The sequence below is a fragment of the Fusarium sambucinum genome, chromosome II (genome assembly GCF_050947815.1).
Source record: "Fusarium sambucinum isolate potato_lamoka chromosome II, whole genome shotgun sequence".
Classification (NCBI taxonomy): Eukaryota; Fungi; Ascomycota; class Sordariomycetes; order Hypocreales; family Nectriaceae; genus Fusarium; species Fusarium sambucinum.
This window is the reverse complement of record NC_139293.1, coordinates 9266130-9279241: the sequence shown is the minus strand read 5'-3', so window position 1 is coordinate 9279241 and position 13112 is coordinate 9266130. Positions and strand designations below refer to the sequence as shown.

The following is a 13112-nucleotide window of genomic DNA, read 5'->3' as shown; positions in this document are numbered from 1 at the left end:
ACAGGTGACTAGGATAAGATTATCCGGTATTTTCGTATTTCATGCAAGAAACAAGCTCACGCATAATGGACTATGCCAGGAACCACTCCGCTGTGCCAATGATATTTAATTACAAGTCTCTTGACTAATAAAAGAAGCTGCTTTATGAGTACTTATTTATCCTTGAAAAGGACCGGCCCGTCGGTGTAATGTTTTTACATTGCAGTGCCGGCCGAATGCCGCTAGCCACGAATAGTGAAACTTGTTTCCTTTCAGCCCCAATCTCGAATGTTGGTAATTCCAGTGGCTTGGCGTTAATATCATCTACTGTAATATTGCAAGACAGTAGTTACTAAAAGAGCAGTAAGCAATGGCCGCCTTTTTATAAGATGCAAAGATACCCTGCTTTTCTAGAAAACACTAACTACGCGCTCCGGATACAATCGCTATCCCAAGTTCTCTATTGTAATACAAGTTCCCAGTCACGGTTACACCTGCAAGTAACGCATCTATTCTTGCTTGACTGCAACATTATAATCAGGGTTGTCCTCGAGTGTGACGTTATCGTCGAGTTTAAACAGGTAGCAGGTTTTGCCAGTCCTCTCATAATCTACAGCCTCGCATTCGACATTTGAAGAGCAGGAATCTATGTAAGATTCAAAGCTATCAACCTGGAAAGGATCAACGATCGTGGAAATGCCGACGTAGCATTGATTACAGGCGATAGAGAAATCCTGTCCATAAGCGGTTATGTATGAACCACCGAGATCAGAACAAGTATCTCCTGCTCCACTTGTTGTCGTCGGGAGGGCTGTGGTAGTTTTTGCGGTCGTGGTTTTAGCCTCGGTGGTGGTCATGGTACCGGAATCTGTCGGAGTTTCGGCGTTGGTGGTAGTCTCTGTAGAGGACGCTTCAATACTGGATTCGGTGGTAGTTGCGATAGTTGTTGGTTCAATGTCGACTGTAGTCTCTGGCGTCATTTCTGACATGCTTGAAGTTGTCCCCTCTGTATTAACAGTTAGAATCCTCAAAGGTCTCTGTTACGGAGCCGGGAGGAGCATTCCCTCCAGTCAACTCCTTGTTACTCTCGCCTGAGTAGAAAATAGGCATACCGTTCTCGACAAGTCGACCTTGATCAAGAATAAATGTTGTAGCGGATGTACAGACTTGAGGATTGTTATTTCCTACGAAACCTGCTCTTGTTGCTCTCCTGTAGGTATCGCGCTTGTTGTTATCGGGAGCTAAGATGAGGAAGATAACAGATCGCCCGACTGGCGGAAGACTTGAGGTTGCAATAGCATCGGTTGTGGTGGTTACGTCTAGACCTATTGAAGAGGTAGCGATTCCGTCGGTTACAGTCTCAGTCGTGCCATATAGCTGCGTTACAGTATCAGATTGTGCGTCGGTCGGCGCAACATCCAAGCTTGAGGACACAGGAGCAACGTCCGATTGCGAAACAAAAAGTTAGGTATCCGAAACAACGAGATCTGTACCTATTATTCTGTCAATACAACATATGGAACCGGCTTGCAAGGATTTAGTACTGAAAGCACTTTGAGTCAGGGCTGAAGTGGTTCTTGCAAAAGTGAGTTATAAGGATGATGCGACTTGGATGGGCAGTCGTACAGACTCCTTCGTCGACGGTAGCGAACCCTGATTGGACACCGGTACAAAGTAGGTAGATCCGTAAGTAATACAATATGTACCTGCCTCTATGGCACTATAGTCGGCCGCTGAAACGACACCGATTAACCCCAGAAGCGAGGCTATCACAAAGCGGCTCTTCATGGTTTCTTCCAAGATGCAGGATTTTAAGAACATGATCAGGAGAAGTTCCTGGACGGGAACGTCAGTATTTTAGGTATTGGAATGTTTATTCCTTTCTATTTTACTGTTCTTAGTGTTATTAATCTGAAGCAGCAGGCTTGTACTAACTTGAAAAAGTCTCTGTTGGTAAATTGTTAATTGACACTTTATGCAAGGGAATGCCTCTTAGTGCGCCATGTTAAAGAGCCACAGGAGAGAGAGTATACCTGGGCTGTTTACCAGGCGATGAGACATCGGATATCTTTACTCTCTTCATTGAGCCAATGAACAGCCCACTAGAATAGTTCCGAGTGGTTTGTAGATGCTAACCGCCATTTTCCAACTGAAAGCTGAAGTATTGCCTCTTTTTTCTTCTTCTATTCTATAAGAACGTTGGGATGTGTCTCATAAATGTGCAACTCACTCCGGGACATTGAAGTCGAAACTCTGGAATTCTTGCATTCCAGGATTGTCTGACCTATAACAGTCCTCGAGCTCATGCTGCGGGCATGGCTAAGGCTATGGATGTTTGGTTTGCGGATGGGAAACTACTGGGCGGTATAGAGAAGTAGGTGTTTCATAGTAGTTAGAATGCTGTTCACTTTTAGATACAAACGAGGGAGGTAATAACTCCGCTCGAATTTAAACGACTTATTTACAGTTCTACACAACTTCACAAAACTATCTTGACAGACCAACATCGACGATCGTGTGTAGATAAATAGCTATTTGAAAACACTGATAAGGATCGACGCCGACGAATAATAAAAAAGCAAGTAGGGAAGTTGTCAATATTGGTCGTGTAATCATTATATATAAAATGGATATCACCATGTCTACCATGTAAACAAGGCCCTCCCAACTAACTCCAAGTCCAATACCATAGCTTACAGGGTCATAACGCCGGCTGCCACAAGTCCACCGACGAAAGCTCCCCACATAGGTGCCACCGCAGCTCCAGCACTTGTCTTGGCCAATCCAGTAACCTTGTACGTCTGGCTCCCAATATTCGTATAATTCGCTGTTTCCGGGTCTTTTCTATCACCGTCCGTAAAGACAGCTACGAATGAAAAGCTCTTATTGGAGGCGAGAGTGTCGGCAAAAGGGTTGAGAGGGTGACGGGTATTGTCGCTGGGCGCAAATATGTATTCGCCATCAGAAGTGTTGACTCTCTGTTTGATGTCCCAGCCGAAGCTATTAAGATCATCGGGCCTTGCATACCACTCAAGATCGAACTCGGGCCAACGCTTTAGCTCTGATGCGTTGCCAGTTTTCCAGGTGATGGTGATATTTCCGGAAAGGTCGAGCTCTTCTGCCTTGGGACCGGTGAATTCGAAGGCTGAGGCAGTAGATGCGAAGCCGAGGAGGGCAGTGAAGAAGGTTTTTGTGTTCATTATTGTGAGATGGCTTTTGTTTTGTTGGTATTGTGGTGTTGATGAGTGAGTAAATATGTCTGGGAACTGTGCGATATTAAATAGTCTTGACTTTGTTGTTTAAGAACGATGCTTCGGCAATAGCCCTTTACAATTATTCATGCCTAAAACATGGAAGCAGAAATAAAACTGTGCCACGTCGCATGACGGGCACTATGAGCTTATAATTCTTGGTTGCTATGACAGTCGGCGATTGCCCAAAAAGAACTCGTGATAAATTGCTTTTTGTCCAGCTTCAGACCAGTTAAAATCCTGTGTCAGCGCGCTAACGTGTCATGCCAAGATTTCTGTGCCTCGCTATAGGATCCATAAAGCGGTGTATTGGGTGCAAAGTCTTGAAGGATTCTAGCGCTTACGCCTTGGTTGGCATGATATGCCCGGACTAAATTGACAGCCGTTTGTTTTTTTCGTGGTCACTTAAGCTTTTGCCAACCCCCAAATTTTCTCTCGGCTTTCAATAAGGGTTAATATGTTTGTGAGGAGAAAATGACTTCCATTCAATTGATGATCTCCGCGGGTACCGTCCAAAAGCTAGATAGTCAAGTGACCGTTTTTTTCCCCCTTCTTTTTTTCGGTTGCCGGATGTATGATTTGGGAAGCTGCTGTCTGATGGAACCGCACGCTTAACAGTAGATTCTAATAATTTAACAGTGTTTGAACAGTAGTGATGGCAGTAGCGCTATAGTGCTTAACATCAGATCCAAACCTTGGATTGAAATATAACCTTTCAATAGATAGTAGTTGTGAAAGTTTGCAATGGTATAGCTCGTCAAAGGTAAGGCGAAAGTTAACTTTGGGTGGATCTTCATTGAATTAAATATGTCCAGGATGCCAGATACCTTAATCCATTGCTAGTAATATTAGTAAGTCTTCCCGAAAGCCAGCAGTGGGGCAGTTGAATAATTAAAGAAACAATAGAGAAACGGAAAGCTTAACTTTGTACTAAGGCTAGTTATTAGTAGTGCCGTCTTTTGGTTCTAAACTTGCATGTCATTCTGGCGGTTATATGCCCACGATCTTCGGTTGCATTGCCAAGCTAAAACCTAGCGAAACGGATAATTTCCCCAGTCTTAATTTATCCTTGCAGCTCGGCCCGAGTCTGGGCAAATTAGCGTCTAAGAAAACATACCATAACAATTTCATTGTCAGATGAATGTCTTCAAGTGGTATTTTAAAGCCTTGTAGCCTTACTGATACGTTTGTCGTTTACCTTTATTGTTGAAATCTTAGGTTTCTACTGAGAAAGTTACCACGCTCTGAAGTTATATTGACTTTTCAAGACGGAATAGCAGTAGACACATTATATCTTCAAGGCTCCAGTCTGACTAGAACCGTCACGGCTATGTTGATGTCCAAGAGGAACACTACCTTGCATGTGATAACAGGCGTCCTTAAGGAAAATCTAGATTCTAAGTGGCGATATCAGGCTATAGCCACATGCCTCAATTGCAAAAAACACTTCTGTAACAGAGAACATCCGTCTTATCCGCAAATACGAGCTATGGAAACTAATTTATAATTATGGAGCTCCTCTAGCCAATGGTAAACCCTGTTTATGCTTCACAGGTACCCTTTGAGAAGGTCTTTAGTCTAATGATCTGCACTAACGACCAACGACCAACAACCAACAGCCAACAGCTAACAATCAGCGGTCAAAAGAACCAGCGAAAATCATCAGTATAGCTCATAGTTCATGAAATATATTGGTATCGTCGTGCTTTCTAGAATCAACTAAAAGGCGGTATTTAAGCGTAAATAACTATATATTTTATTTCCTTATTTTTCTCTCTCTCGATATGCAACCACCAAGATAATACTACCTACCACCTGTAGTCTACAGGGTTATATCCATGCTTCACTCAGCTTGGACTTCAGCCAATTGTAGAAATGTCTCAGTGGATCTTGCGGCTCACACTTGGCTGATTTGGGCACATCATACGATCCTTGGACCTCTTTGATGTCAGGTCCTAGATTGAATACCGAGTAACATTATCGTCTTGGCATATTTAAACTCCCGTCTACCCTTATTATTCCTCATTTCCAAACACCAGAAACCATCGAAACCCATCAATCATTCTCATACCAATTATTTCATCATGCAGTTCACCTCAACTCTTCTCGCTCTCTTGACTGCCACTTCGGCTCTCGCCAGTGCCATCTCTCCCAACGAAGCGAATGCTCTTCAAAGCAGACGTGCTGCCACTTGGGGCAAGTGCAACGGAACCTCTTGCAAGGTCAATGGAAAGAACTATGGATGCACCAAGGGCTCTGTATGTACCTGAGCTATTCTTTGTGCCGGAGAGAATTTGTTACTAATGCGAAATAGTGCACTCGTCAAAGCGGCGGTGGCGATGGTGCCCAATGTGCCAAGTTGGGAGGATCTATCTGCTGCCCTGGCGGAACTCAAAAGGGAAAGGGTTGCAGGTGGTAAAATACCATGGTTGAAAAGTCAATATTGATTCGGTAAACGATACACTTCATGTCACTTATGTACGCCTAGTTTGTTTGTAAAAGAGAGAATGGTTGGCTGAATTTTCAGACCTACCCTCTCTTCCTTGAAACTCAAAATATATAAACAATACATATATCTACAACTATGACACTTAATAAATAAGGATAGATTGTAGAGGGTGGTCTTCTCGCAACTGCGGTTCAATGTTTAGAATTGCTTTGCAATTCAACTCGTAATAGCCGATGCGGTGGTATATCCCAGGCTGGTGAGAAGGGTTGTACAAAATGAGACCGCAGAGTACGGAATCATACAATCTGCCAGGATAGTCGTAGTAGGACACTGGCAAACAAAAGATGGAACCTTCTGCCTCCGAAAAAGTGATTGTTTGTCGGAAGGCTCCTGAGGTCAAACCAACTTGTGTGGACTCCTGATCTAGTCCATTAAGGTAAGATATGAAGGGATCCCCATCAAGTCCCACTTCATCCTCGTACACCATGCAGAACCCATCGTCTGCTCTGTCTTCAGTTCCCACATGGCATAATAAGATGTCTTCATCTAGTTCAGGGCCATTTGTGATAGGCCCAACTAGATGCCCACGAATTCTCAGAGCACCACCGTCTATCAGGCCAGTGTCGTGTTTTTCATCCTTAAGATGCAGATATATTTGCCCAATCGAGCAACAAATTCTGGTTGCATGTTCGCACTCATCAAGCATTTGGTAAGGTCCGTCTATCGACATCCAGCTCCATGAAGGAGCTTTGTAATTGTCTGAACGAAACGCAGCCGACGAATTCCGATACCACAGCAGTCCCTCAGGCATGTTGAGACTCCAAATGCCGGCTAGATATTGACCCTTAATATTGTGCAACAGGCGGAATGCTTGTGCGACTCCAGAAAAGGCAATAATTCTATCTGTCTCATACGTGAGATTGCAATTGACATATTGTTTTATCATATGCCACCAGTGCTCGTACGGTGACCCCAAATGAGCATGCTTTGTCTCTGAATTTAAGACATAGTCAGAACCATCTATTCTCAGCTTTCTCAAGATGTAACGTACCTCCGAGTTTCATTGCACTGAGTTCCGACTTTTCAGGTGCTCCGGGCCCAAATTTGGAGCCATAATCTGTTCCTTCTGGAAACGTTTCGCATGAAAGCTGCTCATAACAATGCCACCATGCTTGTACACATCCCAATATGAGAGATCGTCTTGAGAGGGACAACTCCTGGAAAACCCATCCTCGATATCTCAAAGGGCTGAAAAATAAGTCTTCATTACATGTTTTTGCACATACCATATAAGCCGCCTTTGCTGGTTCGCCCTCCTGCTCAATTCTGACGTCCAATGGTTTTATTAATCTTGCATCTCTTTCTGTAGCAGCACCAGGCATGCACATGTTCAGGGCAGAGTTTCCGTATACAAGATGCATGGTCGCTGCTTCCTTTTGCCAATCTTCCTCTGAATCCTGTATGATACACAAAGAATCAATCCACATGTATTGAAACTGCAATGCGATGCATGCTGTTATGGCCATTTTGTATGTTTTCGGTAGGTCTGTCATCTTAATCTTAGTTCGGAATTGAGTCACATTACTCTGCAACAATTTGAGAGGTTGAACGGTCTCCCAGCGATGCGACAATGCGACATAGTCAACAGTTCCATCTAGATCTGAGGAACAAACCAGCTGAACATTCCTCTTATTGGTGATCTTGACTAGACGGCTGGGTCGAAAGGTAGTATTTGCTACCAAGCTTTTCCTGCAACGTTCATGGCAGTCATTACAAGTCTGCATCCATGTTGTGACTAGATTCTGAAAATATGACTTGTTGAACGTAAGAGAGTCGGGAGGGCGATATAGGCTTAAAGAACCAGAGTGATCTATTACACTTAGTCGTTGCTTATAAATATATTCAAGGCTCTCGTAGCCTACCTTGAGATTCAAAAACATTGAATACGTTTCTATGCATATCATCTTGAACCTTTGTATAGCTTATAGAGATCAAAGAGTTATCCGTGGGACTCGGAACATCTAGATATAAGCTCTTCAACATATCTAGATCAATGATTATAATAAGCCAGCCACAGATAAAGCATCCTCGTCTAGCCGCCACTTTGATTGCATGTTGCGATTGTACTAAGCACTCAATATCGTCTGAGGGTTCCCTTCTCAAAAATTTCTCGCACCAGGAACAAAATCCTGCAGCGTTGAGACTTGTCGGTGTTATGCGAAGTGACATTTTAGTTTGCTCATCAGAGGTGTTTGTTTTCGAAGAAGACTGATAAGTAATATGGAGAAGAGGGGTAAATGGTCTTGCAATAATAAATATGCTTTAAGCCTATACTTGTTGGTTCGCCGGGAGGGGGGACTTTAGTGTTGAACCACTATGTGGAAAGTAATCTGTATTCTGACCGTGTTCTGTCTAGATTGCCCTGTAGTTGCGCAATTCCCCTCTTTGTGGGTAAGCAAGCTGCGCTAACCCTGATCGGGCTTATCTAATATCATGTGATCTTGTCTTTATTAAAAAGCAGCTCCTTTTGCCGAAATAGGCTGCGAACTGCCATGCACAGGGTAGCTACGGTTTAACAGGAGTATACGAATAAGAAGTTAAGAGAAATAAAAGACAGTATAGAGGCTAATCGTTTATATAGTCTATTTGCAAATAAAGCTAGTAAGGCAGGGGCTACTGTTTGCGGAGGAATTATCTCGCCGAGTATAAACTTAAAATTTAAATATTAGCTATATATAACGATTATAAATCACTATATACCTGCACGCTAGGCGGAGACTCGCATAATATTGCCGATGTGTTTGTTATTGAGATTACAATTTATGAATTTATTAAATTCAGTAGCATATCTGTCTGTTTTACTATTAAACCCTTATGTCTTTCATGCCTCTCTGTCTATAGTGCCTCTCCTTGCAGATAATGTCCAACGAAACGAAACAATCGATTCTCATCACGGGGTGCGCATTGAAACTCTCTTTCTCCCTCTGGTTCAACTTTCTAACCTCAACAACAGGTGTTCCCAGGGCAGTGCCGGCAATGCATTGGCCTTGGAGTTTGCGTCGAAAGGCTTCCGTGTGTTCGCCACAGCGCGCTCCCTCAAGACTCTTGAAAATCTGACTGAACGCGGCATTGAAACCCTAACTCTTGATGTAACGAAGCCCGAGAGCATCGCCTCCTTGAAGGCTGAGGTAGCAACGCGTACAGGAGGGTCGCTGGACACCCTTTTTAATAACGCCGGTGCCTGTACGTTACTCAATTGCGCGGCGATCTTTTGTGTCGGGTACTGACGAATACACTTGAAGTATATGAAGCACCTGCAATCGAAGCCGATCCCGCTCGTGTTCGCGCCTTGTTCGACACGAATGTATTCGGCCTGATGGAAGTGGTTACAGCCTTTACCCCTCTCCTTCTGGCCTCAGTCGCTCCGGGCAAGGCACCAACTATCGTAAATGTCGCGTCGGTCCTAGCACGCCTCCCGAGCCCCTTCTCCTCTGCATATAACGCAACCAAGGCAGCAGTAGTAGCCTACTCGGATACTCTCAGGCTTGAGGTCCAACCCTTGGGAATAAAGGTTATGACGTTGCATATGGGAGAAGTATCTACCCCGCTTATGGCGACCGGTAACATCAATTTTAGAGCCGCTAGCATATACCGCGATGTAGAGGCTGCAGTAAAGCAAAGAACAACGAAGCATTTGGATATGACAATGTCCCCAGAATAATTCGCTCGTGAGGTAGTTAGTGCTGTCATCAGTGGGAAACAACCCTTCCTCTGGAAAGGCACTAACGCCTACACCGTGTGGCTACTGAATGCATTTGGGCCTAGAACTGTCTTTGACAGCACCTTGCTCAAGGCTGCAGGGCTGGATAACAAGGAGAGCCGAGCTAGTGTATACAAGCACGGCCAGGAGATAGCTAGGAAGAAGGCGGAGGAATTATAGGACGGGGAAGTATGATAATTATGTGTCTACTTCTAACTAGACCATCGTTAATCTCTGTATCTTCTCATAAGCGCTATACAATTCAATTCTCGCGAGCATGCTAAGTAAGGGGGTTGTTGGGGGCGTAAAAACCTACATCGTAACAACGTCAGAGTAAGCTTCACCTTGGCCCGATGACGCTTTTGTTACGCCCTGGAAAGGACGTCCACCACTGGCTATTACGAATAGGGAATAACATGGCGCGAAGCGTGATAGTTGGTGCTCCGCTGTGCAGGCCAATCTGAATTCTTCTATAGTAGCCAGCGACTGATGTCGTAGCGATGCATGTCAATTACTTGGTGCCCACAACCGAAGGTTCCACTATCAGTACAAGCCTTAGCATGGATCGTGATTACATACATAAACACACTGGTATTTGCCTAATTCCCTTTCCACGCCCGCTCCAGCATCTCTCTTGCGGAAGTGACTTTAAGGCCTGGAAATTGCTGGTTCAATGTTTTGTGTTCGGGCCAGTCAAAGATCCCTTCAGTCACCCAGAAGCCAAACACTGAAAACAGCTTCTGCGCCCATTCCTTAGGGAAGTAATCGTATGCGGCAACTTGCCCAGGAAGCTCAGTGACCTCGCTAGCCTTGAGCTTCGCTGCGCTGTCGTACGTGACGGAGAATTTCTTCCCTGCAGTGGCACGGCACCTGTCAGCTTATGAATGGCCACCCGAGCGTGTTAGATGCCTACCTCTGACTTCTTCAGCAAGCAAAACGAACTCCTCCCAAGTCATCTTGTCGCCGATGACATATGTATCATGTTCCCAGCTCGGGAGTTGAAGTGCCGCGACGACGAATTTGGCCACGTCCTTTGTGTAAGTGAATGTCATCGCCTGCTTACCGTCGCCAGGAATGGAGGCATGACAGTTGGCCATATCTACCACAAATGTCGTCTGCGGGATGTATGTGTCCACATACGGCATCGCATAGTATTCCAGAAACCAACCTACGTTGAAGGCAGTCCATTCGAGGCCTGTCTGTTCGAGCTTTTTGTACGAGTCGATGTGCTGAAACCCATGGGGTAACAGAGCTAAGTGACTAGCGACGCTTAGTTAGCGATGCAATAACTATGCTTGTGGCTACAGGGGGCTTGCTCTGTAGGAGCTCGGACGGCTCAAGTACTAGTCACGAATCGTTTCGTGGATTCGCTTCTTTCGGCTGCCTCGATGAGATTGATCTGCGATCTTCCAACACCAATAATGTGCATTGCGAGGGTTGAGATGACGGTCTCGATGTTATGCTCTTGGAGCACGGCGTGAAGGTTGTCAACGTCCTCATAGTCGACCGTGACGACCGGAAAACCATGATCGATATCATCAGGAGCCTACGTATAGTTTTGTTTTAGCAGACTTCGTAGCGAGTTAACGCACTTACCTTTCGGGTTAAAATGATGGCACTATGGGTTCCATCCTGCTTGAGAGCATCAATAATCGAGCGTCCAACGCCTCCCGTGCCCCCTGCGACAGCAACATTGACCATAATAAAATCTGTGAGTTAGAGCCCTATACCAGGCTCAGGGAATTGAAGTTTGAGCTTGAATATGAATTTAGTCTGAGTATGGCAAGCTTCTGAACTGTGCAATGCGAATTTATGACGTTCTTAGAGCTTCGATTTCGGCCGATGCTCGTCCGTCGGACAGACTCTGTGCCCGGTCCCGATCGTACCTTCAGCCGCATGACGGACGAACAGGCTCAACGTTGTGATTGGCATAGCATGTGGTGTGAAATTATCGGTCAGCGCTCGACCTTTTCCATAAATATCGCTCTAGAAGACCCGCTGGAGACTCGGTGCTGGATCCATCCAGATAGATACTCTTCAGTACATCTTTCAACATCACCATGATTACGGTTGCAGTTGCCGGGGGTACAGGTGGCATTGGCAGAGCCATTGCGGAAGCTGTGAACCGGAGAGATAACTACGAAGTCAAAATTCTCAGTCGGTTGGTCAGCATCATCCCTAAAAGAAAAAATCCGGCTAGACCGTAGAAATCACGTCCCAGCGCTAACAGCTACAGGCGAACTCAGCACTGAAGGCTCAAATCGGCATTGACATCCTTGAGGTAGACTATAGTAACGTTGAAGACCTAACTCAGATCCTGGTGGACAACAAAGTCGCCACGATAATCTCCACTCTGTTTGTCACCACTGATGGCTCTACTCAGGTGAATCTGGTCAAGGCGGCTGAGGCATCCCAGTGCACCAGGCGTTTTATTCCCAGCATTTGGGGTATCCCCTACTCGAGAGCGTACGTCCTCTGGAACCTGAAATGTTATCAAGTCAACAAGCACAAGCTGATAGTAGATGTGGTGTACTAGTCAAGTCAGTGAAAGAAACATGGATATTGGCAAGGCCAAGCTTGACGCGGTCGAGGCATTGGAGAGATCGTCGTTGGAGTATACTCTCTTCTATGTGGGCTATTTTCTCGACTTCTGGGGCTACCCTCGTGTCAAGTCTTTCCAGCGCCAAAACATCATCGCCGTTGATATTGAGCACAAGAAGGCAGCCATTCCAGGGTCTGGGAATATACCAGTCACATTTACCCACACCTTGGATGTTGCTGAGTTTACCGCTGCGAGCCTGGATCTCCCGAAATGGGAACGAGAAACTTTCGTTATCGGTGAAACCATAACTTGGAATGAGTTTCTGCGCATTGCCGAGGACATCATAGGTATTTACGTGTCATTGTATTTATTGAAGGAGTCTCGAAGGCTGACCGACGACCCTAACCAAAGGTGAAAAGTTCGAAGTGATCTACGACAACCTTGATACCATGCGTGCGGGAAAAGTCACTGAGCTGCCTTCACACCCATCCTTGTATTGCCAGATGCCCAAAGAGCAGATCCAGGCTCTGTTTGCCACATTCGGTGTCTGGTTTGAGTCAGGTCTATTCAACCTGCAACCTACAACAAAAACACTCAATGAGATCTTTCCACAGATCAAGGCCCGAACTGTGAGGGAGGTTATCACAGCAGGCTGGGGCAAAACGAGGGAATAGCACGAGCTGAGAGATCGCGGTACTTCGTCGCGAAGCGTTACGGTCTCGTACATGTAGAGTACCGATGGTTAGGTTCGCAGAAAGACGAGCTGCATACATAGTAATCTTAGATCCACAATGTGAAGCCTCCCAGCAAACCCAGTTCTCATACAGAGGTCATGGCTACCAGGTCTGGGCTATATCGTGCGTCGTGATGCATTTTCGTTTTTACGATGAGCCTATTCACTCTAAGCCACAGTATTACAAAGCCACCTTTGTTGAACAACCGCCTCAAAAAGCCTGACGTAACAAGCGAGAGGCTCGTGTCAAGATATGGATCGTTCCCAAGAGCTCGGCCTTAACTTGGGCCTATCAATCACGACCTGAAGCGGGTGGCAAAATGCTTCGAGAACATAGTAGCACTTCACCTACGAAAGGTGGGAGGATACTTCTGGCGACCATTATCCCGTAGTGTGGA

At 45.4% G+C, this 13112-nt stretch overlaps 8 protein-coding genes across 8 annotated transcripts; 3 read left to right on the top strand and 5 right to left on the bottom strand.

The window, feature by feature from the left end:
- Positions 1-488: 488 nt before the first annotated feature.
- FSST1_010011 (uncharacterized protein) lies at positions 489-968 on the bottom strand (the record flags this gene model as incomplete). Its single annotated transcript, XM_083227037.1, has 1 exon — positions 489-968. One exon carries the CDS (start codon positions 966-968, stop codon positions 489-491), a length of 480 nt encoding a protein of 159 aa, XP_083085972.1.
- Positions 969-990: 22 nt separating this feature from the next.
- FSST1_010010 (uncharacterized protein) lies at positions 991-1767 on the bottom strand (the record flags this gene model as incomplete). Its single annotated transcript, XM_083227035.1, has 2 exons — positions 991-1356; positions 1606-1767. 2 exons carry the CDS (start codon positions 1765-1767, stop codon positions 991-993), a joined length of 528 nt encoding a protein of 175 aa, XP_083085971.1.
- Positions 1768-2672: 905 nt separating this feature from the next.
- FSST1_010009 (uncharacterized protein) lies at positions 2673-3179 on the bottom strand (the record flags this gene model as incomplete). Its single annotated transcript, XM_083227034.1, has 1 exon — positions 2673-3179. The coding sequence occupies one exon, from the start codon at positions 3177-3179 to the stop codon at positions 2673-2675; it is 507 nt and encodes a 168-aa protein (XP_083085970.1).
- A 2135-nt stretch (positions 3180-5314) lies between these two features.
- FSST1_010008 (uncharacterized protein) lies at positions 5315-5649 on the top strand (the record flags this gene model as incomplete). Its single annotated transcript, XM_083227033.1, has 2 exons — positions 5315-5488; positions 5545-5649. The coding sequence occupies 2 exons, from the start codon at positions 5315-5317 to the stop codon at positions 5647-5649; spliced, it is 279 nt and encodes a 92-aa protein (XP_083085969.1).
- Positions 5650-5821: 172 nt separating this feature from the next.
- On the bottom strand, positions 5822-7205 carry FSST1_010007 (uncharacterized protein; the record flags this gene model as incomplete). Its single annotated transcript, XM_083227032.1, has 3 exons — positions 5822-6672; positions 6731-6827; positions 6966-7205. The coding sequence occupies 3 exons, from the start codon at positions 7203-7205 to the stop codon at positions 5822-5824; spliced, it is 1188 nt and encodes a 395-aa protein (XP_083085968.1).
- A 1393-nt stretch (positions 7206-8598) lies between these two features.
- Positions 8599-9400, top strand: FSST1_010006 (uncharacterized protein; the record flags this gene model as incomplete). The annotated part of the gene is made up of 3 exons (XM_083227031.1): positions 8599-8636; positions 8693-8922; positions 8982-9400. The coding sequence occupies 3 exons, from the start codon at positions 8599-8601 to the stop codon at positions 9398-9400; spliced, it is 687 nt and encodes a 228-aa protein (XP_083085967.1).
- A 638-nt stretch (positions 9401-10038) lies between these two features.
- Positions 10039-11140, bottom strand: FSST1_010005 (uncharacterized protein; the record flags this gene model as incomplete). Its single annotated transcript, XM_083227030.1, has 4 exons — positions 10039-10292; positions 10353-10691; positions 10784-10985; positions 11036-11140. 4 exons carry the CDS (start codon positions 11138-11140, stop codon positions 10039-10041), a joined length of 900 nt encoding a protein of 299 aa, XP_083085966.1.
- Positions 11141-11499: 359 nt separating this feature from the next.
- Positions 11500-12655, top strand: FSST1_010004 (uncharacterized protein; the record flags this gene model as incomplete). The annotated part of the gene is made up of 4 exons (XM_083227029.1): positions 11500-11604; positions 11676-11905; positions 11976-12328; positions 12393-12655. 4 exons carry the CDS (start codon positions 11500-11502, stop codon positions 12653-12655), a joined length of 951 nt encoding a protein of 316 aa, XP_083085965.1.
- Between the last annotated feature and the right edge of the window lie 457 nt (positions 12656-13112).